This window comes from Chrysochloris asiatica, unplaced genomic scaffold (assembly GCF_000296735.1).
Source record: "Chrysochloris asiatica unplaced genomic scaffold, ChrAsi1.0 scaffold00025, whole genome shotgun sequence".
Classification (NCBI taxonomy): Eukaryota; Metazoa; Chordata; class Mammalia; order Afrosoricida; family Chrysochloridae; genus Chrysochloris; species Chrysochloris asiatica.
This window is the reverse complement of record NW_006408543.1, coordinates 14,708,866-14,735,508: the sequence shown is the minus strand read 5'-3', so window position 1 is coordinate 14,735,508 and position 26,643 is coordinate 14,708,866. Positions and strand designations below refer to the sequence as shown.

Below are 26,643 nucleotides of genomic sequence, written 5' to 3'. Positions count from 1 at the left end.
AATCCAGTTGTTCTTTGTTATAATCACACACACACAAATCTGGTTTTTGATGGTATATAAAGATGCCAATTTTTAAGTCCATATATGAAAATAAGGAAAACCCCATAATTTTCTTCTTTTATTTGCTATGAGTCATCTAAAAAAACCGGAAGATAGTGAATTCTAGTTAGAATTCCAAGATGGATATACAGTTGAACTTTGGACAATGAGTAGAGTGGAGAGGGGTCAGGGGTACCAATCTCCCACTTAATCAAAAATCCATGTAAAATTTTTGTTATTGTTGAGTGCCGTTGAGTTGATTCCAACTCATAGCAACGCTGTATAGAGTTTCCGAGGAGCAGCTGATGAGCTTGAACCGCCAACCTTGCAGTTCAAAGCAACCTTGCAGTCCAGTGCATTAACCCACAGCGCCACACCAGGACTCCATGTATAACTTTTGTCTCCCTCCAAACGTAACTACTAATAATCTACTGTTGACTGGAGAGGGCTTACTGATAGTGTAAACAGTCAATTAGTACATATTTTCTGTTATATGCTACAGCCACGTAAAAGCTGTAATTTCACTGAGAGATAGAAAGGTATTTCACAAAAAAGCCTGCGGTTTTCATGCCTGCTGGAGTAACTTCAGTGACAGTGTCATATATATATGAGGCACTCTGGTAGCGTAGTGGTTACAAATCAGTCTGCTAATCTCATGGTCAGCAGTTTGAAACTACCAGCCGCTCCACGGGGAAAAAAAAGGCTTTCTGCTCCCATAAAGGTTTATAGCCTTGGAAACCCTGTACAGGGTCTCTAGGAGTTTGAACTGACTCCAGGCACATAACAACAACAATATATATATATATATGTGTCTATTTGATCACAATGGGCTTTACACTGGATTCCTTGATCTTGATGTGGTGGGCACCCACAGCTACAGACCACAATTCATGGTCCATATCAAGCAATTCATTGTTTTCTTGTCATGTCATGACTTGTCTCTGCTTCTTGGGAACACTTCCAGCATCACTAGTGGCACTTTGTATGGGTCCCCTGGTACTATTTAAGGTTTACAGAATTGCACTAAACACAGGACAAAATATTCAAGAACTACAAGAGATCATTTTTTGCTATGATATGCAATTTACTGGAGAGACAAACCAATCACATGGAGAAAAGGGGCATCACACAGCATTATTAAAAACAAAACAAACACAGATAAGCGGACCCAAACTGTCCAAACCCATTTTGCTTAAGGGTCAGCTGTAATTTGAAATGTTGTTAAGTGCCATCAAATCAGTTCCGACTCATAGAAACCTGTATAGAATTTCCAAGGAGCAACTTTGTGGTTAATAGTCTAGTGCTTATCCTGCAGTGCCAGATTAAATCAGCTTGGCTTCACTGCTATTAAAATGTGTCATACAATAAATATATCAAATGTATAACAATCCTAAAGCCATGATTTGATCTAGCCTTTTTGGATATAGCTTAGAGCATTGTTAGATTTCAACTTCCCTTCTCCTCTCCATTAGAAGCATGTTGGTGCTACTGCCCTCGGAGGTACAATGCTAAATGCCATACACATTGAGCTGAACATGATGGATTTTGACTCTCAGGGAACTCTGCTATCTTTGAAAACAATTAGGAACTAGAGAAGTTATTAACTCATTTGATGTTTTCAATCCTCCTTTGATTGAATCTGGTAGATGCCACTGAGTTTTAAATTTCTTAAAAAGATTTCTGTTTTGAGTTTTACTTGAGACTGCACTTTACAAATGAGTCATACAATTGTAAATTTTACCAACCAGCAACCCAAATCCAGGACTTTTCCTGATAACCTGAATAGTTATTTCAGTGAATTCATGAATAACATGGACTCTAGGACACAAGAGTTCCTTCCTTTTTTGATCAGTTTGTCAACTAATTACTTTGTAATTAGTTTGTAGTTAAACATGCCAGTGGTCACCATTAGTCAACAGCATGCTAATTACATTAAAATAGTGTTCTAATTGATTTTCCACCACACCAAGGAGCTGCCTTGGTACCATGATTGTGAAACTTGTGTATAACATTTAAGACTTTCAAGAGACCATGCAGCCATTCTGTTTTCCATCACTTCCTTCTCTGTGTAACTTGTAACTCATAGCTCCAGTTTCTGAAATTGTCCTTCTAAGAGATCTAAGTTCTCAAACATCCAGATGTTTGGAACCATGTGGAAAAGGCTAAAAAGGATGCACTGCTTTGGACCCTGGGCTCACTGTGACTGCTGGAAATACTTGCTGGGGAGAAGGAGAAGTAGAGGCAAATCAATTTCTGACTCAACAGACTACTGGCAGAAATGCTTTTCTGGTTTGGACATGCTTATAACTTGACATTTCACTGGTGGGATATTTGTCGATGCGTAATGGCAGGATCCCAATGTTTCCACTACTTTCTAAAACAAAGACATGTATAGGAATACACTGAGAAATTCACATTTCTCAAGCGGTTCAAATAGACACTTAAAACAGAAGTAAGTTTGAAGTCAATATAGTTTGGATCTTGTTGTTGTTAAGTGCCGTCAAGTCGATTCCAATTCATCGCGACCCTGTATAGGGTTTGGCTGGTGAACTTGAGCTTGCCGGTCAAACCAACCTTGCATTCCAGTGCATTTAACCCACAACGCCACACCAGTTTTGCATCTTGGAATACCTCAATTGCTAGTTGGTTCCAAGTAACATAGTGTCATTTACTTTGATTTCTGTCTCTAAAAATTGGGTTAGTATGTACTATCCTGTTTCAGAACTCAATGCACATACACACACAGGTGCATCATAGGATGTAATGAAGACTGAAACTATGTATATGAAGCCTTCTCGTTAAAGAAAGCTAAGCTACAAAATTCACAGTAATATTATCTGTCTTAAATCTTTTTTTTTTAGAACAAGGCAGAGTAAGTTTTTAAAAAAATTATATTGTTTGCAAACTATTTTGGTGTTGTTAAGTACCGTTGAATCTGTTCCAACTCACAGTGACCCTGTATAGGGATTCCAAGGAGCGGCTGGTGGGTTTGAATCGCCAACCATATGGTTCACAGTTCAGTGTTAATCCTACAGTACCAGACTATAGATAAGTGCTAACAGACACTGTAATAGTTATCTTCTTTACGGATGGAAGAAAATCGCCCAGGACAGCATAGAGTATCAGTTTTTCTGTTGGATAGGAGCATGCAATTTAATAATTAAATGCAAATAGCTGATGAAGGTTCAATTGCGATTCGATTTGGATGTGTAGAGCCTTTGTATGCTGTGGAAATACATTTCCCTGTAATCATCTCCCAATTTCCTCCATATAGCTCAGTATAGGCAGATGAAAAGGGGATCCTTGGGAACTGTGACAATGAGCCAGTTAATGAAGCGACAGCTGGAACATCAGTCTAGCGCCCCCCTTAACGTCAGCAACTGGGAAACCGGTGGGTCTAGGTTTCTCTTCTTTTGCCTCTCAGATTAGCCAATGCCGCTTTCTCTGTGTCTTTGCTGCCCTCTCTCTTGTTAAGGAATAAAGATTTCTCTCATGTTCTTTGGTTCAAATAACTAAACCAGATAATGAATAAGTCTGTTGAAATTTCCCAAGGGTCTAGAGCAGGGATGGGGAACCTATGTTCTGCCCAGGGCCATTTGGATATTTATAATGTTATCCGCGGGCCACATCAACTTAAAAATCAGCCTGCTATTATCTGATGGCTGGAACTGCGGTAGTCTTGGCAGGGCCAGATCAAATGATTTTGCAAACCTTATACAGTTCCCTACCCCTGGTCTAGAGCCACAAGCTCTCCATCTAGTGTGGTCCAACTCTTTTTAATTTTAGTTTTGCTCAAAACCCTAGATTCTAGCTCTTAGGTTATTTATTTGGGTGTTCAGTGGTGGGAAGGCATAAAGACAGGAATGGAACTTTAATTTCAGGATGCAAGTTTAAAATAACCACACCAGATTATCAATATTCTCAAAAGAGATCATGTATGAGATAGTGTTTGGCCCGATAAAGAGAACCATCATGATTAATGTCTACTTAGTGGCATCTTGATCTGCCAGTAGGTTTGGGGAGATGAGTTCCGTGTTTAAGTCAGCAGGGTCACCAAGTTGCAGCCGCATACCCTCATGCTTATATGATGGAACTGCATCTAACCTCAGTTTTAAAATAAGAATTGACAACCACAACATGTCTGCTTTAACATGGTCACTCTGCATTTTCCACATTTGTTCCCACGGTCTGCACACATGCTGCTTTCTCACGCCGGTGGTACGACCATGCTCCTTCTCTCTTCAGTGCCTGCCTTTCCTTTCTCTTTCTGTGTCTGTTATTTATTTATTTATTTAGTATTTACTTATTTAAATGGGTCATTTGAGCAAGAAAATGAATGCATGTATAAGAATTTTGAAACATACATGGACTATGAAGATAGGAGAGTTTGTAAGTGTGAATATACCTGGATTGGACTATTTTAGCATTTGGTTAGTATTTTTTTTTTTGGCGACACTTATTTGAGATTACTTTCATATTCTTCCTTATGACCAGGAGTTCAAAAGTCCACAAAAGCAAAATTTTGAGATATGGTATTTTTTTTTCCACAGCCATATATGAGGAGACTTCACAAGATTCGTGAAAAAATGGAGTTTAAAGATAACTGAATCATTTTCACAATTTTTTTTTGAAGTCTTCTCATATTTGTTTACATTTCATATATTTTCCCATTTGAAAAAAAAAAAAAAGTAAGTTTATATAGCTAAATTCTACAGACTGAATTGTACATATAGTATAATTTCAACTTTCCTGGCCTGTAGGGGACTTCTTAACATCTTAAGGTTAGAAAATGTACCATCTTCCTTTCAGTAATAAATGTTGTTACTGTTGTCAGGTGATTTTAAATCAGTCCTGATTTGTAACGACCCTGCATACAACAGAATGAAACACTGCCTGGTCCTCTACCAACCTTACAATCTTGGCTAAGTTTCAGCCCATTTTTGCAGTATTCCATTTTTTCACTGACCCTCTACTTCACCAATCAATAGATGGTAGCATGGTAACTCTATTATAAGCACTGAACCATGAAACATAGATTGGAAGTTCAAGCCTACCAGCTGTTCCTTGGAAGAAAAAGGAAGCTTACTGTTCCTGCAAAGATTTAGAGCCTCAGAAACCCTCTATGACGTCATTATGAGTCAGAACGGACTCAAGAGCACTTAACAACAAGTGGTAGTGAGTAAATAAATGGCCAGACGTCACAAAGCCAGGGAGAAAAAAGGAGAAAGACACTTGGCAACCAGCCTTAAGTGATAACTGACTGAGTCAGGTCTTTCTTCTCCCTCTTCACAGAGATGAAGTTATGTAAAGGTCTGAGAATGGGACCTTTCATTTGAGTTGTGGTTGTTAAGTGTCTTCTAGTTGGTTCTGACTCATAGCGACCCTGTATAGGGTTTCTGAGGAGCAGCTGGTGGGTTTGAACCACCAACCTTTCAGTAAGCAGTCAAGTGTTTATCCTACAGCGCCACACCAGGACTTGTCTGAGTAAATCTCTGATCATTGTATGCCCAACTTCTTGTAAATTGACTTGGAGACTCCGAAGATTATTTAATCTGGAGTCCTGGTTTGGCGCTGTAGAATAAGCACTGGACTGCAAGGTTGGCAGTTCAAACTCACCAGCCGCTCCTTGGAAACCCTATACATGGTTGCTATGAGTCGGAACTAACTTGACACCACTTGACAGGAACAACTCAGCCTAAACTACCATGGTAGATTCTGACTACAATTGCTACCGAATTTTATTGGCTCAGCAGAGTTGTCAAAAAAATAAAATAAAATAAAAAGGCCAATTGATTGGAATTTCCAATCCAAATTTTAATTAAAAAAATTTGGATGATGCCAGATAACCCGTTTAAAACTGAATGTTTCCCTTTTCAACCAAACTTCAACCTTGTTCATGTCCCTCTGGCTTCTCATTTATCACTTGCCATTTATGTGCCGCCTGAATTTCTTCCACCTCAGTTTTCTTGCGTTTGTTTTCCATCCTCCAAACTGGTCCTACCTGAGCCTCATTTCAGTGCTCTTGGTTTCATTAATGCCCCAAAGTATGTCCTAAATCTGAAGCACAATAGAGTGATTGGATGTCAGGTGGCATGTCAGCTTGACACCACTCATGTTGGCTCAGTTACTCGCTAGCCTCCAAAAGAATGAATGGGGATTTGTAGGCCCCCTGGAAAAGCAGTCTGACACATGGGTCATAATCCAGCACACGCCCACCTCTTCTCCATCATCAATGCACACCTGGGTGACTTGCTTCTTTGCCTCATCTTTCATGTAAACCAGGTATTCCTGAACACCCCTCCCCACTTCAGCCCGGCTTCCTTGTGCATGTCCTCCTCTGCCCCTCAATCAAACACCATTGCTTCCTTGCTACCAGTTCTACATGTTTTCTCTGTGATCTTTGTGACTGCTGCTTCGATGATTGTTTATGTATTTATCCATTCACATAAAACATTTCTCTCATGCAAGAGACCTTATGCCTTTTGTTTCATATCAGGAAATATAAGATTCAAACTTTCTTTTAGGGGTGGGGGAACATTCTGCTTTTTTTGGATGTTTTTGGTTGCTCTCCTGCTTTCGATTACATTTCGTATACCTGACTGGCAGGTTTGTAGTGAAATCCCTAAACTATCCTACCCTAAAATCTAGAATATGCCCTTTAAGTGTTAATACTCAATAATAAAAATGAGGAAAAAAATAAAACTGGCCCCAAGAGATTTTTGATGAACTTCTTTGTGAACTGTGCTAAACTGACCACACTAAAGACTGAAATGCTCTGTTTATCCACAGAACAGATACAGCCCGGGAAACGCCAGTGCAATGTGCCAACATGCCTGAATCCTGACCTGGAAGGGCAGCCACTGAGGATGAGAGGTTGGTTCTGTTCCTGAAACTCAGACTTGAAGAGCTGAGAAAGCTTGGAGATTGTAGTAATCTACTGTACTTTTAGGCATGTGGTTGTATTATGAACAATACCTGAGGAGGTTGGTTGGCTAACACGCATAGAATGCATGCATGTTATTTGTGTAAAAATATGTTTGAAGAGGGTGCTGAATCTTCTTATTTAACAGCTCCATAAAGCGGGCCCAACTTTGCTTAAACACCACCAGGAACAGGGGATGTATAACAGACATCTCATCGTTGCACATGGCTTACAGAAAGTTCTTCCTTGTAACCTTGGGAGCAATATAGAACATGCCCAGCCTCACCTACTTTTTTAGATGCTACTAGTCTTTTCCTTGCTAGACCAGACATCTCTCAATCTTTCAATATCCTGCCCAATACCTATCAGTTCTCCTTTTCATCTTGTATCAACTTCTAGAAAACTGGTCCAGCTTGTGTGTGCTCCTTAGAGAATGTTCAACTCATAAGTGAACAACTTCTTTTGAGTTTTCTACAATTGCTAACAAAAAGGTTGGTGGTTTGAACCCACCAGCCACTTTATGGCCCTCTGTTTCCATAAAGATTTACAGCCTTGGGAGTCTTGTTGAGCAGCAGTTCTGCCCTGTTTTATTCAGGATCAACTCCACAGAGGTGGGTTTGCTTGGGCTTGGTTTATAGAGTTCATGTTGCTTGTGAGAGCAGACTGAGGATAGATCCGTGCTAAGGAGCTCTGGTAGTGTAGTGGTTATGAATCAGGCTGTGAACCGCAAGGTCAGCAGTTTGAAACTACCAGCTGTTCCGTGAGAGAAAGATGAGGCTTTCTGCTCCCATAAAGATTTACAGCCTTGGAAACTCTGTACTGGGTCACTATGGGTCAGAACCGACTCCACAGCACAACCACCATCACCAAGATGATCAGACTTCTTTTTCCAAAACCCATTCCATTTCTTTTGTTACTTTTTTTCTTTTTCAATTCAAAAAGTAGGCCAACCTGTCATTTGTAAATAAGTACATTTGTAAATGAATAAAAACACACAACACATTTTCAATCAAGCAGACCTATTTTTCTAGACCATATGTGTTTGTTGCTGTTGTTAGGTACCACTGAGTTGGATCCAACACATAGCAGCACATGCACAACAGAATGAAGCATTGCCTAGTCTTGGGCCATCCTCAAGATTATTACTGTGTCTGCACCGACTGTTGAAGCCATTGTGCCAACCCAGCACATTGAGGCTCTGCCTCCTTTTTTTGCTGAAGCCTCTCCCAAGCATGATGTCTCTCTCCAGGGACTGGTCCCTCCTGATGATATGAGGTGATGAAGTCTCACCACCCTCTTCTAGAGAGCATTCTGACTTCATTACTCCTCTGCTTTTCTGAAGGCATCGTATTTATCTCCAGTTTTTGTTAATGTTTCCCTAGCAGTGAGGAGTAGTTTGAACCTCTGTATCAGAGGAGATGAGACTCTCTCATCCACTGGGGCTAGAGAAATATTTTATGAATACAACCCTGAGTTATAGACAAAAATCTCTGGGGCTTGCTGATGATGGAAACGAGGTGATGGGAACGAAGATGGGAAGTGAGTCAAGCCTCTTCTAGGATAATCTGGAGACTCCATTGATGAGGTGGCACCTGGGACACTGTTGATTACATGCATGCTTGGAGACAAACAAGTGCTTTCCTAACTTTTGCTAGTCCCAGTATTCCCCAAAGGACTTTTGTCAGAATCTTCCACTTTGAAGTTGGGGCCCAGACGTGGCCCCCTCATTATTCAAGTGTCTGAGAGCCCTCGGTTTCTGTGCCTAGCTCCGTCATGCACCTTGTATCTATATAGAAGGAAACCTACAGCGGTGGTACGGGGAACGTTGCCAGAAACTGGGGGGAAATGGAACTACCTGTAAAATGCCAGATTTAGTTGTGGCTCGGCTATAACAGAAGGTCTGAGGTTTCCTGTTTCCACTCTCTACCTACTCCTTGTACAGTATTCTTTGTCCCACTTCCGTAGCAGTGTTCAAAAGTCTATTGATTCAGCTAATGTTGCTTTACAGGGGCCAGTGCCCTATAACTTAACCTTTCTGCTTTTATCAACGATTGCTATAAATATTGTATTATACACTCTCTGTTGTCACATGGAAAAACAATTTCACAGTGCTAGTGTCAAAAATATCTATTTTTCTTGACAAATAGTAGGTATCCGAATGCAATGAAAAAAGTCATAGGATGTGTATTAGGCAATGATTAGTTTGAAACCACTCAAATGGCTTTTCTTGGCTGGAATTGTGATTACTATAGGAGTTGAAAGTAATCTTCTAAGAGCCTTGATGTAGAGATTTTTCGCAATGTTTCTAATAAGTCTGTATACATCACCATACATGAACTATTGGATTTAAACTTTCTGTGTTCTGATCTCTGGAGGCAATTACATACTGCTTATCATGTTGTTTGGAGCCCTGGTGTGGCACTGTAGGTTAATGCGCCAGACAGCAAAGCCGTTTGAACTGCTAGGTCGGCAGTTCAAGCTCACCAGTTGCTCCTTGGAAACCCTATGCAGGGTCGCTATGGGTCGGAACTGACTCGATGGCACTTAACAACAACACCAAAATCATGCTGTTTTTTAATCAATTGTATCTTTTTTATCTTGGTCCAGATCTTGCCTATTATTAATCAGTTCTTTTACTTATGCTTATAATAAATGGTGTGAAACCATGGAAAGATGGCGCACTACGTAGGGACGAATGCTGTCTCAGAGATAGCTGATAAACACAGTAGTAAATAAAATTTGAATGTCCATTTGGGAGCTTTGTTGTTGTTAAGTGCCATCGTGTTGGTTCTGACTCATAGCGACCCTTTATAGGGTTTCTAAGAAGCAGCTAGTGAGTTTGAACCACCGACCTTATGGTTCAAACTGACCTTGCAGCGCACTGATGATCTTACGTTGCTACACTTTAGCAAAGTAACATAAAAGTATTTTCAGATGATTTCTTTTCCATTGTTGCCTTCAGGTATCCTTATTGTTGTTGTTAGTGCCATTGAGTCAGTTCTGACCCATAGTGACCCTGTGTAGGGATTGTGAGGAAAACTGGTAAGCTTGAACTGCCAACCTTGTGGTCCAAACCAACTTTGCAGCCCAATGCATTAACCCACAGTGCCACACCAGGACTCCTACTTCTCATAAATCCATTTGCAGCCTTTCTTCATGCAAGGAATTGCATAGTGTAGGTGCACCTTGACGCTTCCAAAACTTTAATCCCACATTTTTACTCCTCAAATTGAAACATATTGCCCACTTGGCTGGGTTTCAAATTCTTATTTTCATTTCTTTAGAAACCAATTTCTTATTTAAGGAAAGACCATAAGGTTGTTGTTGTGGGTTTTTTTTTTTTCAAGTTTTTATTGTGAATTGAGTGATAGTTTCCATGGGAGAACATCGGTTTTACACTCATCATTTCATTGCAATGATTAGTCTCCTTCATGCATCATCATTCAACAATATTTGCTTCTATTCTCTCTGTTTTTTTTGGGGATGGGGTAGGGACTGTTTTTGTTGTTGTTAGGAGCCATCAAGTTGGTGCCGACCCATAGCGACCTTATGCACAGCAGAATGAAACACTGCCCAATCCTGGGCCAACCTCACTATTGTTACCATGCTTGAGCCCATTGATGCTGCCACTTGGCCAATCCAACTCTCTGGGGGTCTTCCTTTTTTCTCTGACCCTCCACCCCAAACATTATATCAATTCCAGTGACTGGTCCCTCCTGACAATATGTCCGAAGTATAAGAGATGAAGTTTGGCCATCTTGGCCTCCCAAGGAGCACTCTGGCTTCAACACAGATCTGTTGGTTCTTCTGGCAGCCCATGGCACTTTCAATATTCTCCTCCAACACCATAACTCAAAAGCATCAGTTCTTCTACGGTCTTCCTTATTTTCGCATGCATATGAGGTTATTGAAAATACCATGGCTTGGGTCAGGTGCACCTTAGTCCTCAAGCTGACATCTTTGCTTTTCAACACTTTCAAAAGTTCTTGTGCAGCAGATTTGCATAATGCAATACGTTGTTTAATTTCTTGACTGCTGCTTCCATGAGTGTTGATAGTTGATCTGAGAAGAATGAAGTCCTGGACAACTTCAATCTTTTCTCCTTTGATAAGAATGTTGTTTACTGGTCCAGTGGTGAGGATTTTTGTTTTCTTTACATTGAGATGCAATCTATACCAAAGGCTGTGGTTTTTGATCTTCATCAGTAAATATTTTAAGTCCTCTTCACTTTCAGCAAGCAAGGTTGTATCATCTGCATATCACAGGTTGTTAATGAGTCTTCTTCCAATCCTGATGCCATGTTTTTCTTCATATAACCCAGCTTCTCAGATTATTTGCTCAGCATACAGGTTGAATAAGTATGGTGAAAGAATACAACCCTGTCGAACACCTTTCTTAATTTTAAACCATCCAGTGTTCCCATGTTCTGTTCAAACAGTGCTTCTTGGTCCAAGTACAGATTCCTCATAAGCACAATTAAGTGTTCTGGAATACTCATACTTCACAATGTTGTCCATAGCTTGTCATGATCCACACAATCAAAAGCCTTTGGGTAGTCAATAAAGCACAGGTAAACATCTTTCTGGTATTTTCTGCTTTCAGCCAAGATCCATTGGACATCAGCAATGATATCCCTTATTCCACGGCCTCTTCTGAACCTCTGGAAGTTCTCTGTCAATGTATGATTACCTTGAGTAAAACTTAACCCGCATGGGATATCAAAGAGATTGTTTGGTGATTTCCGCATTCCTTTGGGTCACCTTTCTTTGGAATGGGCACAAATATGGATCTCTTCCAATCAGTCGGCCAGACAGTTGTCTTCCAAATTTCTTGGCATAGATGAGTGTAGGAAACACAAAAACACTCAGGAATATTTAGTCATTTAAACATTCTGTGGCCACCAGCACACAACCTTTCTCTTTCCATGAGTCTAGAGTCCTCAGCTGCTCTAGCTTTCCATGCCATCACCTCTGCCTCCTTCTCTGGTGTCATTGCTTCTCTGATTAGGGTCCCACATTCCACTCATTCTCTCCCTTCTTGAAGGTCTGAAGACCATACCATGTTTTTGTTCTTTGCGTCCTTGCTTTCACCAAGTTACCAGTGTCTTGAGAAACAGGTTCTCTTATGTTATTTACAACCTTCCTTTCTATTTGAGCAGGAGAAAGATGAGGCTATCTGCTCCTTAATATGTAGTCTACCAAACCCAATATATAGGGTCACTGTGAGTCCTGATGTGACGCTGTAGGATCGATCAACACTGGACTGTGAGCCACAAGGTCAGCAGGGTTGCTGTGAGTCGGAACCGGCTGCATGGCACCGCAACAACAAATGAGCCCAAATGGGCTTGATGGCAGTGGGTCTCATGTTTGAAGCCTTCAGGGGCCCCCGTTATTACTTGCAGCACATGCTGTTGTTCTGGATTTTTACTTGGGATTCTTCTCGGGCTCTCAGAAAACTTGCCCAGCTCTGGTGGCTTTCTTAACAGAGAACAACCTCCTGCTATTTCTGGTTTCCTCGCTACTGCTTCTTGCCACAATTCCTGTTTCACATTTCTTTGAAGGCACCCAAAATCCAAGTTTAAAATGCTGTGAAATCAGTTGGCTGAAGTAGAGCGACTCACTAGGCGATTCCTTGAAAACTCTTCCAATTTCATTCAGTTGGAAAAAAGAACGAAGTCCTTTTTTTTTGCTTTGCGCTTAAAATATTCATTCTCCAACTTGAAAACTACACTGATATTTCTTAGCTCTAACATCTCTCTTTGGAGTCCTGGTGTGGTGCTGTAGGATAAGCCCTGCTCTGCTACCACAAGATCAGTGGTTCAAATCCATGAGCTGCTCCTCAGAAACCCTATACAGGATCACCGTGAGTCAGAACTGACTCAATGGCACTTAACAGCAATATCTCTCCTTGCTTAGGTGCATGGAGTTCTAGGATCGTCTTTCCTTCCCAAATTAGCAACATTTTAGTAGGAGCAAGCAAGGGTTGTAAGTCTTTTTTTTTTGGTGGGGGGAGAGGCTGGGTTTAAAATAACTATTCTCCAAGTAGAAAATTGCACTGATATTTTTTAGCTTTAATGTTTCTCTTTGAAGTCCTGGTATGGCATTGTAGGATAAGTACTGAACCACAGGGTTGGTGGTTCAGACTCACCAGCTACTCCTTGGAAACCCCGTACAAGGTTGCTATGAATCGGAATAGCAACAACATAAATAGATTAAGGAACCCTGGTAGCATAGTGGATTGCAAGCTGGGGTGCTAAATGCAAGGTCAGTAGTTCAAATCTACCAATTGCTCCATGGGAGAAAGATGTGGCTTTCTGTTCCCATAAAGATTTACAACCTCGGAAACCCTGTACAGGGTCACTTCAAGTCAGAACCACCTCGGTGGCACACAACCACCACCATGAATAGACTTGGTAAGTGCCATCGAGTCGGTTCTGATGCATAGCAACCCTGTGTAGGGTTTCTGAGGAGTAGCTGGTGAGTTTGAACCGTTGACCTTTCAACTCAAACCAATTTTGTGGTTGAGCGCTTATCCTACAGTGCCAGGACTCCATGGTCTGATGGCCCAGTGCTTTATCCTACAGCACCACACTAGGACTCCATGACTAGACTAAATTCCCCACCCCCCAACCACACACACTTTTTGCATCTTTGTCCTAGTACCTCATTAGCACACCTGAGTTCTTTCTGATTTTTTCAAAGTCAGGAAGTAAAAGGGAGATAGGAAAATAGCCGTTAAAAGCACGCATGCAGAAACAAACTATCTCCTTTCTTGACTTGATCTTACTCTTGAGGGTCTTTTATTATGTGATTAGGGTGACTGTGTCACGCTCCTGCAAATAGGATATTTTGGAGGATTCTGAGAAGAGAACCGGGTCTTCCCTGCCCTTTAGAAGCTGACCTCTACTTACCCGTTGTCTCTTTGCTGCTTACCCAGGTGCCACCAAGTCCAGCCTGCTGTCTGCACCCAGCATAGTCAGTATGTTTGTGCCGGCACCTGAAGAATTCACTGATGAGCAGCCAACCGTGATGACCGACAAGTAAGCGAACACCGTTATTTCTTTCACCGCCTTACAGAATCAGACATTGGTCCCCTGGGTTGGAAGAAAGCATCGGAGAAGGGCAGACTTTGGTTTCACAAGTCATAGTTTGTTCTTCAAACGGGGGTAGTGCAGAGCGTCAGTGTGCATTTGTGATTTTAGAGACGTAGTTTTGTGTGGGCAGCTTTCAGTATGCCTAGGGATGTTCCTATTTTGAATATGTGCACATGCAAAAAATACCCACTCACTGATTGTCCCTAGAAATAATTTCATACAAATAAAATCCCTCAGCCAGAAGCTTCCAACTATTAGGGTTGGGATAAGTATGAGACTTGATTCTTATCAAGACTTGATTCCACCCTGCCAGTAGAAGTTATTCTCTGATCCACAGACCAGTTATGCCACCTTTTAGCTGGGCAATTTTCTGTATGCCAGACTCCTTTTAATTCAAAAAACAGGTTTAAATTCAAATGCCTTAGCTTATTGTAGTGTGTACTCAAGATTGTGAAGGAGTAAAGTGTTACTCCTCACCAGCCCCATCACCTTTTCCAGAGTGTACCTGATGTTCTCTCATCTCTGGGACTGTGTAGTCTCCTTCTCTTTATGCTGTCTTTGCCCGATGAACTCCTATTCATGCTTCAAAACCCAGCCTAAGGCAAAGTTTCCCTGATCCCTCGAGACAGGATTACTCATGTGTTCCTATACATTTAGCACATAGCTCCAGTCCTAGAACTTATCATATTGTATTTTAATTATTTTTTTTTCTACATTTATGTTCTGAAATCGACTGTGAGGTCCTTGGGGAATGGGCCCCTTTCTTGTGTATTTTATGCTCTTAGCTCCCAGAACATTGCCTGGCACATACATGCATGTTCATTGAGCATGAGAAAGAGAAGAGTTGTAGGAGTCCAACCTCGGAGGGATTTCCTTGTGCCAGGCAGGCTCCCTGGTAAAGGTGACCAACTGATGACTTCTGTAGGCTTCTGGCAAGAAGAGAAGGACGAGGCAGAAGGGACCACTATGAGTGCCCATGTGATGATCACAGTTGATGGACAGTCATTACTAAAGAAAAGAAGGTATCCATCCTGTGCAGCTGCCTGCCTGGACATGTCCACCTAAAAGCATTGAGGTGCCTGTGAAGGGCTCTTCTCTGGCCTCCTTTGGTATAATCTCCCCATTTTGTGTCCTCTCCAAGTTCCAATCCTTCCTACTTGATTTGCGGGTTGGTTTGTACACACTCCATTTTCTTCTGATAATTTGCCAAGCACGAATCCTGTATTTTAAGCATTTCATTTGGGAAAAGAGTTCTTTTTAGACTTGTCTTTGTTTATATTTAGGAAGGGTTCAGAATGAAGGTCCTAGAAGGAACTGTACCTCTGGTTTCCTTTCTGTCCCCAGTGGACTTTCCCTTCCCTTTGCACAGCTGTCCCCCCTGTGGTGGTGAAGAGCTCTGCCTTTGGGTGCAGGTCCTTGGGTGCTGCAAATGGTCTGTGTTCGATTAAGCACCGGACTGCTAACCACAAGGCTGGCATTTCACACCCACCAGCCTACTCCTTGGAAGCCCTGTATAGGGTTGCTCTGAGTCAGAATCTACTCAATGACACTTAGCAACAACAACAACTAACTGAAAAGGTTGGCAGTTCAAACCCACCCAGTGATGCTGCAGCACAAAGATCTGGTGGTCTGCTCCCATACAGACTGCAACCAAGAAAGCCCCGTTCAGGAGGTCAGCTCGGTGATACATGTGGCTACCATGAGTCAGAGCAGAGTTGATAGCAGCAGGTTTGGTGCTTTGGTGTGGCTATCCATGCTTGAGTTGAATTAAATGGAATCTACATTGTTGTTGTTGAGGGCGGTGGAGTCAGTTCTGACTCGTGGTGACCCTGTCTGTATAGGGTTTCCGATGAGCAGCTGTTGGGTTTGAATCGCCAACCTTGCAGTCAGCAGTCTAATGTTGATCCTACAGCACCTCACCAACAATGTGTTGTAAATTCCTTAAGGACATGTGGTCATTAATTGTGTTTTCAGATATTAAATTCACTATGTAAGTAGTACAAAACTAAACTAAACATCTCCCATGTAAACTCACATCATTCACAATAAAAACTTAAAAAAAAGAAAGTACAATTGAAAAACCTCCACAAAACTGAACTAAACAAGTGATAAAGAAGAGCCTCCACTTCATACTCCCCTGGCCTTCTAGAATGTTCTGTTGACTACGCCATCATTCGCCCACAAATAAGATGTTTTTAAATTTGAAAGCTTAGGAAGGCTTCTACCTATGCCTAGGCATTTTTCTTTTTTAATTTGGACAGATGCCAGAAAGGTCCCGTTCCTGATTATCCCGAGCATTCATTTTACTTGTATACAATCTCTGATCCTGAAGCCTCAAACCGCTAGTCCGGTTGGCATTCGCGACACATCACGTGTCAGCCAGACGCTCGTGAGCTGGGAGGATGTCTTCTGTAGCCAGAGGCGTCTTCGTGCTTAGTTCTGTGCGTGCCGTTTGTCTAGACTGATGACGGCACTGGAGTTGCTTCTTTAGTCTCAAAGTACGACAGCTGGCCTCCCTTTGAACACTTTTCCAAGACTCACCGGAAATGGCTACGTGCAGTTTGTTGTATTTTGAAAGCATCGGTTGTCTTTCATAGCAAGCACCCCTCTCTTTAATCCGCAGGTGCCATGACTGTGGAGCTGTTCTGGAAGAATATGATGAAGAAACCCTGGGGTTGGCCATTGTGGTTCTGTCAACATTCATTCACTTAAGTCCGGACTTGGCGGCGCCGCTGCTGCTGGACATCATGCAGTCTGTGGGAAGGTGAATGTCCAGCTTCCATGTTGTTTTGGAGTAAGGAACTGTAGTCAATCTGTCTTGAGATGAAAATGAGCAGCACAAAGTGAAACATCCAGTCACTTTTAGATCCTGATATCTATGGGGTCAACTCAGTAAAAAAAAAATACAATTGAATGGACTGAACTTCTGATTGAATTCTCCAGAAATTTCCCTCAGTGCCCGAGTATACCTAGAGGAAACTGTACTAAAAAACCTGCTCTTGGTTGTGTTCAGTTGGTCTATTAGCTAGACTATGTGAAAGTGCGGAGAGGAGTGTCTGTTGAATACTAAGCTCTTTAGGTGTATTAACTATTATTATTATCTCTGTTTACGTATTTTGAGACGGATTCTCTAGATACTTTCTCTTCTTGAGGATGTCTCATTTAGCTCTGCGACTACAGATCTTACCATGTGAAGGAATGGATGGAAACAGAGCAGGTTCCACACTTGTGACTTGGATCAAAGAATGATGAACACATTTTAGGAACAGGACCTTCAGCCTAACAGAGTAAAGATGATATTTTACTGCTCTGAGAATGTTCCCATCAAGACAATTCCATTTAGTTGCTAACGAATTAGAATATAAGTGATGTATCTCACAGATATGAAAGCAAGTTTTATATTCCGTAACAAACTGTAGTCCTGACAAATACAATTTATAGGAAGAGGTTAAGTTAAATTCTACATGAATTGACTTAAGAATGGAATCTGTGCTCACGTGGTTGTCCTCTAGTACTCTGTGGCTTAGGTATTGAAGAGGGTCATTGTATCTGGGATGATTAAGTAGCCATACAAGACAGGGCATGGTTCAGGGCTGGAATTGGTGTCAGCAGGAAATACTGTAGAAGTTCAGTATAAAAAGGGCCTGGATGGAGGAGGTGGGATGAGCGTTCTGTAAATTTCTGGTATTTGAGAGAGGGAGAGACTGGATCCAAATGGAGTTAACATTCAATCTTTTTTTGTTTTGTTTTTAAAATGAAGAAATGCTACTTTCTAATGAAGGAGCTCTGGTAGCGTAGTGGTTACGAATCGGGCTGCGAACTGCAAGGTCAGCAGTTCGAAACTACCAGCCATTCCATGGGAGAAAGATGAGGCTTTCTGCTCCTGTAAAAATTTACAGCCTTGGAAACCCTGTACAGGGTCTCTATGAGTCGGAACCGACTCCACGGCACATAACAACAACAACAATTAAAGACAAACAAAAAACTTTTTAAAAAGCCAACAAACCCTCAATGTCCAAAATGTATTCCTCCCATATCTCCCTTACCCCATTTGAATCTGTTTTATCCTAGAGGGAGGTGTAAGTCAGGCTCATTAAAGCACATCCAATTCTTAGAAATGGCCAATGTGCCAAATGAGTGACTCATATGGGAAATAGAGAGGATGAATCATTGTATTTAGACCCTTCATGTTTCCCTCATTCTAATAATTGTAGAATTCAGGTTGCATCCTGTCTACTTGGGGGGGATGACGGGCTTTGATGAATGCAAATGCAGCCTCCACTGTTTTTGTTTTAGAACTGGTAACACTATTGCTTTAGGGTCTGTCGCCATTTTCTGGAAACAGCTGACCTAAGACAGACAGACAGACAGACAGACAGAGGTGTTTGGGTTTGGTTTGTGTTAGCATAGCAAGAACAAACAATTTCAAGCACCGCCAACTTATAAGTTGGAAACACAGGAGCTTTGAAGAAAAGCAAGGGGAAAATAGTCGTTGGTTTTATGTTGCATGTCTACATGTACCTGTTTTGGTGTATCGCTGTATGATCAGCACTGGACTGTGAACCACAAGGTTGGCAATTAAACCCACCAGCAGCTCTTCAGAAACCCTATATAGAGTCGCTCTGAGTCAGAACTAAACAGCACTTAACAACAACAACAATATTTAAATGGGGGTCCTGGTATGGTGCTGTAGGATAAGCACTGGACTGCTAATCACAAGGTCAGTGGTTCAAACCCACCAGCCGCTCCTCAGAAACCCTATGCAAGATAGCACTAACAACAATCTTTAACTAAAAAGACTGTTACATTTTACCCCCATTGAGTAGCTGGTAAGTTCAAATCACAGTCATTTTAGTTAACAGACAAGCACGTGATCACTGGGCCACCAGGACACTATCACTCTCTATTTGTTGTTGTCGTTGTTAAGTGCTGATGAGTCAGTTCTGACTCTGCAACCCTCTATAGGGTTTCCGAGGAGGGACTGGTGGATTCGAATTGCTGACCTTGTGGTTAGTAGTCCAGTGCTTATCCTATAGCACCACACCAGGACTCCCACTCTCTACTCCCACATTTACCCTCTATCTTTTTCTAAGTTGTTATTGTTAAGTGCTGTCAAGTCAGTTCTGACTCAGAGTGGCCAAGGAGCGACTGGTGAGTTTGAACCCCTGACCTTGTGGTTCAAACCAACCTTGTGGTCCCACAGCACCACAGGTATACGATGGTATTCACTACACCTTTAGTATGGCTTAGTTAATTCCCCTATGTTTATGTATTTGTCATAGTATCATTAGTAGGACAGGGTCCCATAACCAAGGTGAGTACCTCTCGTGCCAGACCTCTATCCCTCTCCAGCTGAGTTCTTTACTTAACTCACTCTTGCAGTCTTAAGAAAGGAAATCAAATAAAAGAATCATTTGATTCTTCAATATTGTACTGACCAAGAAAGGTTCTTAACTTTCTACATGATACCATTTATAGAATATTTACACACATCTACAACTCTGAGGAGCCCTGGTGTGGTGCTGTAGGACAAGCACTGGGCTTCAAGGTCGGTTTGAGCCACAAAGTCTGCAATTTAAACCCACCAGCTGCTCCTCGGAAGCCCTAGACAGGGTTGCTGTGAGTGGGAACCAACTCGATGGTACTTAACACAAATGCAATAACTATATAATTATATTTTAAAACCTTAAAATGTTACATATTGATTACTTAAGACATTTCTCAATATAAATAGATTTTTCTTCTCATTATACTCAACAATTAGTCAGAAAATACCCTTCACCTGTTTTACTTTATCAGCGACTGTTACAGCTTTTGGTTTATTTGTAGTTAGATTTTGGAGACATGAATTTTGAGTTAGGCTAATATGGGGACAAAGTAGATCAAATGTCTCACCTCACTGCAGGGGCCATTTTAGTAGATAAAGTCTGGTAACAGAAAACCAACTGAACTTTATGCTAAGTGGAAATGGAAATTTCTGAGTTGGTGCAGAAAATAGGTCTCAATAACTGACTACTCAGTGGGCCCTCAGACCCCAGTCCAGGAAATTATACATGCCACCCCACCTAAACCTGAGTCCCCACAGCTCCGGTTGTTGTTAAGTGCTATTGAATCAGTTCTGACTCACAGTGATCCTGTATAGAGTTTCTGAGGAGCAATTGGTGAGTTTGAACTACTGACCTTGTGGTTCAAACTGACCTTGAGGTTGAGTACTTATCCTACAGTGCCACCCCAGGACTCCCACCCACAGCTCCTACAGGACTACTACGAATGCATTTCCTCATGAAAACCCAGGACGTTCTCATGACTCTGTTTACCTTATTTCCTAGGTTGGCTTCCAGCACTACTTTTTCTAATCATGCAGAAAGGTAAGGTCTGACGTTGAGCCGAAGCCTCGGTTTGTGCATGTTCATCCTGTTTCTAAAGTCCTGACATGCTCCCCATGGGAGGAACAGTGCTAGACTCTGGGCCCAGCTCTTGTTCCATTTAAATGAAGACAGAGAGAAGTCCCAGAGAGCACTCATTAGTTAATCATTTTCTGTTCATGTCTTACTGCAATCCTTCATTTACTCAGTCAACAAATCACTTGAAGCCCACCCTTGATCAGGCATGGTGCTAAATACTTAGGATGCAATTCGGGGCAAATCAGACAGGATTCCTACTTTCATGTAGACGCACCCATGAGTAAAATGTTCACACAAGTTTATAATTGTTAACTGTTGTTGACTGCTGTGAAGAAAACATACAATGTGCTCTGAGCTTCACTCAGCAAGCATTGATTGACTATTAGACATGATGGTTGTGAACAGATGACTAATCCTGGCTCTCATGGAACTTATCATCTGGTTGAGGAGACAGACGATAAGCAGCTGACCAAGCATGAAAACCTACAATTTCATATCATTTCATGGTTAAATGCTATGAAATCTAATAAATCAGGGCCAGGGACTAGAGGGTAACCAGAGGTGGTGTTTTGAATACAGTGATTAGAAGACTTCTCTCAGGAAATGATATCTGAATAAAGTGAGGGTGATCTAAGCAGCAATTTATGGAAAGAAACCTTTCAAGCAGAGGGAATGGGAAAAGCAAAGTTAGGAACACGTCCGAGTATATTTGAAGAACGTGACCAATTTGGTGGAGCAGACATTAGGGCCTTTCCTTAGTATACTTTAATATTCTTTGTATATTTTAACATAAGTTCTGTTTTTGTTCATAGTTTTTCATTCCATACAAAATCTCTATACCAGGAAGTGCTCACATCTGAAGCTTATGATCACTGAGCTTTGACATATGCACTCGGTTGTAGACTCCAAATTGTTATTGGAATATAGGACACTACCATCACCCAGACAGTGTCCATATGCATCTTCCCACACAATCTCCACTCTCATGGAGGCAAACGTTGTTGTGGGGTTTTCCACCATAAATTAATTTTGCTTGAACTAAAGCTTCATTATAAATGGAATCTTAGTGTTTCAGGAATCATACTGTATGCGTTCTTTGTGTGGGTCTTTTTTTACGCAGCATAATGTGATTGTTTTTTAACCTTTTTCTGTGAATTGGGTGAAGGTTTCTGGAGCCGATCATTAGTTTTACATCAACAATTCATACAGATTTTGTTTCATTTCATTAGTGGCAGTTCCCTGTTGTAACATCATTCATCTTGCTTCTTTTCTTCCTTTCCCAACTTTTCTGAACTTTGTCCTTGAGTAAGTACTGCCTTTTGATCTCAAGTAGTTGACCATTATGGAGTACACTGCCTTAATAGTGTTGTCGTGCCCCCTGGAGAACCTATCTATCGCTTTGCTGAAAATTGAGCCAATGGGGTGATTTCAGGTCCAGATCAGAAGGGTGAACAAGGGTCATAGTCTCAGGAATTCCACCAGGTGATCCAATTAGTAAGCCTGGTCTTTTTTTTTTTTATGATTTTTGAGTTTTGTTATACATTTTTCTCCCACTGTATCTAGAACCTTCTAATAGGATCGCTTTCACAGCAGTTGACAGCGGTAACGGGGCACCATCTAGTTCTTCTGGTCGCAGGGTAGTGCATACTGCTGTTCCCATGGTTCATTAGTCCATTGGACTAATTGTTTCCTTGTGTATTAAATTTTCTTCACTCTTTCTTCCTCCAGACAGGAAAGATCTTAGATGGCTGCTCATGAGCTTTTAAGATCCCAGTTGCTATTTCATCACGATGTTTTGGAGATTCATTTATGTTGTTGCATATATAAGTAGTTTGTTTCTTTTGTATAGCTTTCTGGAGCTTGGTAGTATCCCATAGTTCATTCATTTTCCTATGGACGAACATCAGGGTTGCTTTTAGTTTTGGACTAGTATAAATAAAGTTTCTATGAACATGGTTCTACAAATCTTTTTGTAAACAAGTCTTATGTTTCTTTTGTCCACTGTAGAGTTGTTTGTCTAAAAATCCTTTGCCGACACCCAAGTCATGAAGATGTTCTCCAGTTTTCCTCTATGAATTTTTATGGCTTTAGCATTTTTATTTAGGTCTATAGGAACTCTGATAGCATAGTGCTTATGAGTCAGACGACTAACAGCACGGTCAGCAGTTCGAAACTACCAGCTGTTCCGTGGGAGAAAGATGAGTCTTTCTACTCCTGTAAAGATTTACAGCCTCGGAAACCCCATACAGGCTCACTATGGGTCGGAACTGACACCATGGCATATCACCACCACCACCACCGTTTAGGTCTATGATTCATCTCAAATTATTTTCTAAGTTTAATGTGTTGTGCACAGGATCGCTGTGAGTCAGAACTGACTCAACAGCACCTAACCACAACAGCAAAATTACAGTGGTTAGGACCTCCAATAGAGCAATAAAGTAGGCGCCTTTGCCTTGCTTCTGCTTTTACAAGAAAGGTATTCAATATCTCATCATTAATTGTTATCTTATCTGTGGATTTTTACAGATGCATTTCATCAGTCGAGAATGTTTCCTTGTAGTTCTAACTTACTGAGAGTTTTTATCTTGAGCACGTGTTGAATTTTGCCAAGTGCGTTTTCTGTATCTATGGCAGTACCTATATGGCTTGTCTCTTTTATTCCTTAATATGTTGAATGCCATTGATTGATTATTGAATGTTAAACCACTGTTACATTCCTGGGGTAAACACTTAGTAAATGCTTACTCATGATATGCACCATACTTTAAAAAAAATTTTTTTGGTGAAAATATTCACAGCAAAACCCACTTCTAGTGCACAGATTCTATCTAGCCTTAGGGGTCAGTGGCAGTGGCTACTGTCTTTACTTTGTGTCAACCGTCTTGTTGTTTTTGTTCTCGGTGGTTCACTTCTATTTACTTCACCTTCCTGACCCTGGTCATCTCATCGGTGCTTTAAAACAACTGTTGACCCTTTGGTCTTATACATTTAAAAATTTTATTTTTCAAGGAACCCAATTCTCAAGGGTGATAATCTTTACTCTTTAGGTCAACTAGAACTTCAGAAGATATTTTAATTCAGGATTTGAAGAGCAACTCGGGATTATAATCTTGGGGACTCCTCCAGACTCAGTAGGTCTAGTGTGGTTGAATTCTTTAAGAATTTGAAGTTCTGTTCCACATTTCTCTCCCTTTTTATTAGAATTTCTCTAGTACATTCCTAATCAGAGTATTCAGTAGTGGTGGCTGGGCACTACCTACTTCTGCATACCATCCTGTTTCTCTATAGTTGGATTCTCTCTCTCTCTCTCTCTCTTTTGTGATGGCATTGGCTACTTTGAGATTTTTGTTGTTCACAGGGTCACTATGAGTCTGAACCTACTTGATGGCACCTGACAAAAACAACTTTCAGATTTAGGCTATGACAACCCCATAAAGCAAACTGGCAAGGGTTTTCTTTGATAAATTGGTGTAAATGTGGTGTTATTTCTTCCTCAAGAACGCAGGCTTGAACAAGCACTTCAGGGTACACAGCATAATGAAACAGGTAGACAAGAGGGACTCTCACCCTTATCAATCTGGTTTCCTCTTTCTTCCTTTGATAACTTACCCTTAACCCTCTCAGGGAGCATCCTTACTGGCATTTTGGTCTAAGGGGGAAGGGTCACATGAAGATCTTTCTTTGACATGCAGAGGTGTATGGGGAGTGGAAGAGAAACCTACACCTATCAAAATCCTATCCTTTTACCAGCTTCAGATGCTTCAAGAAAACTTCCCAGATCTCTTGGCAAGAATGAATCTCTCCCTCATCACATTTTTCCTGAGAATAACTCTTTCTGTTAACCAAAGACACTTTACTGGGACAATCTTGCTGATAACCACCTTGCTGGGCTCTAGTCCTAACCCTGCCATGTCCTAACCTGAAGATGGCAGGTCACTTTTTCTCTCTGGGCTTGGAATCAGTCTGAACAACTGGCACATCATGATTCTCTCTGTCTGAAAAACGTATTGTTTACAAAGATGAGGTCTGATTAGATGATGTCATCTCATGGATGGAAATAACCACGAGATAGTCTGTAAGAGGATTGCTATATAAATGTCTAAACTTTAAAAAGAAGCTCTGTGAGTAAATGGTTGTTAGCTCACGATGGCTTGTTTTTTCTCTGCCCATTAATCCCCAGCATGATGGTTCCTGGCAATGCAGCGGGGGTGGCCAAGCAGTTCCTGCGCTGCATCTTCCATCAGCTGGCTCCCAACGGTATCTTCCCACAGCTGTTCCAGAGCACCATCAAAGGTAAGTCATCTGCGGAGGGTCCAGACACTGCAGACGTGGCTAGGCACAGAAACTCCGGCACTATTAAATCTGACTCTTGGTTTTCCAGATGGGACTTTTTTACGGACCTTAGCCACGTCTCTGATGGACTTCAACGAGCTGAGCTCGATCGCTGCGCTCAGTCAGCTCTTGGAGGTAGGTTTTCTTTAGTGATACTCAAACCTCCAGCTGTATTCAAGGTCCATAATTTGTTTAGCCACTCCATGTAGTACAGCCAAGAAAGAAACCCAAAGTCATTTAATTTAAAAATTGTCAAGCATTGTAGAAAAGTGCCAGTTGGACATTACTCTTCCAATGCAATGAACACAAACATCCCAATGATCATGAAAATGAAGCAGGACCAGGCAATGTTTCCTTGGTTACACTTGAAGTCTCCATGATCGTGAAAATGAAGCAAGACCAGGTAATGTTTCCTTGGTTACACTCAAGGTCTCCTTGATCATGAAAATGGAGCACCAGGCAACGTTTCTTTCTGTCGTACGTAAGATCTCCATGGTTACGAAGATGGAGCAGAACCGGGAAACGTTTCGTTCTTTTATACAGGAGGTCTCCATGGTTATGAAAATGGAGCAGGATCAGGCAATGTTTCCTTCTGTTGTACGTAAGGTCTCCATGGTCACGAAGATGGAGCAGAACTGGACAACATTTCCTTCTGTCACACATGAGGTTCTACATGAGTTGGAGCCGACTCAATTGCAACTAACAATAGCAATGCTATTTATTTAAAGCTGGACACGTTCAAACTAAATGGTAGGAACTCATTGCCAAGCACTTACCTCCACAGAACTGGTTGATTATTGAAACTTGTGGATACAGAAGATTGGGTTCAAGTCTCCCTCCCATCCATTGCTGGTTAGCTCTCTCACTGAACTTGAGGGGTTTGCTGATGCTAGACGGAATATGCTGCCTTATTCCCAGTCTTTGACCTGAGGAATTCTTTCCAGAAAGCATCTTCTTCACCTTGGTGCCTTCACTGCACTACACCAATAGTAGGTTGTTAGAAGATGCTTCTTACTTCTTGCTCACATTTTACCTGCCCTCATTGAGTCAAAGATCACTAGTTTTCCCCCAAGTTTTATCTGAACTCATCCATTTCCTCTGTAGCCCTTCTGCTGATTGGCCTATATCAGCCACCTACCACATGTTTATAGCATGAGCATGTGATTTTTAAACTGATCTCCACCATGTAGCTCCATGAATTTCCGTGTTGTCTCAGCAGTTGATTGCCTATGCTTTTGTGTTTTTAGGGTCTAAATAACAAAAAGAATTTACCAGCAGGGGGTGCCATGATCCGCTGTTTGGAAAACATTGCCACCTTCATGGAAGCGTTGCCCATGGATTCTCCTAGTAGCCTCTGGACCACAATCAGTAACCAGTTTCAGACATTCTTTGCCAAGCTGCCTTGTGTTTTACCTCTGAAGGTAAGATGAAACCAGGATTTCATTTGATCGTTTCCTATTTTTTACAGATACTTTAAGAACTTTTAAGGCATTCCACTGGGACAATTTGCTTACCAAGACCAACACAAGTATCAGGGGGTGGGTGTAATTTAATGCCTTGCAAAGGGCTAGAAGACATCCCTATCAACCATTGAGTGGACAGAATTAGTGAGATTGTTCTCTTCAAATGTTGCAGAATGAAAGCAATGTGCAATGAACAGTTTTGGCTCAGTGATTGCATGTGCTTCCTGTTGATTAAAAAGACACCACAAAACAAAGTCAGAAAGACATTAGTAGATTGTGTTTATCTAGAACGTTCCCTTGGGTGGATATTACTTCAATAAATAAATAGTCTTGTCTAAAAGAAACCCAGACGTTAGTAGATTGTGTTTATCTAGAACATTCCCTTGG

The 26,643-nt window shown here is 41.4% G+C and overlaps 1 protein-coding gene across 1 annotated transcript in view; it reads left to right on the top strand.

The window, feature by feature from the left end:
* Positions 1-26,643, top strand: part of UNC79 (unc-79 homolog (C. elegans)) — a 330,078-nt gene that overhangs the window by 234,248 nt on the left and 69,187 nt on the right. The window contains exons 31-38 of the mRNA XM_006839553.1: positions 3,314-3,430; positions 6,829-6,912; positions 13,898-14,000; positions 16,678-16,818; positions 20,384-20,422; positions 24,642-24,754; positions 24,843-24,928; positions 26,041-26,214. Coding sequence (XP_006839616.1) covers positions 3,314-3,430; positions 6,829-6,912; positions 13,898-14,000; positions 16,678-16,818; positions 20,384-20,422; positions 24,642-24,754; positions 24,843-24,928; positions 26,041-26,214 — 857 coding nt within the window. The remainder of the gene's footprint in view (positions 1-3,313; positions 3,431-6,828; positions 6,913-13,897; positions 14,001-16,677; positions 16,819-20,383; positions 20,423-24,641; positions 24,755-24,842; positions 24,929-26,040; positions 26,215-26,643) is intronic.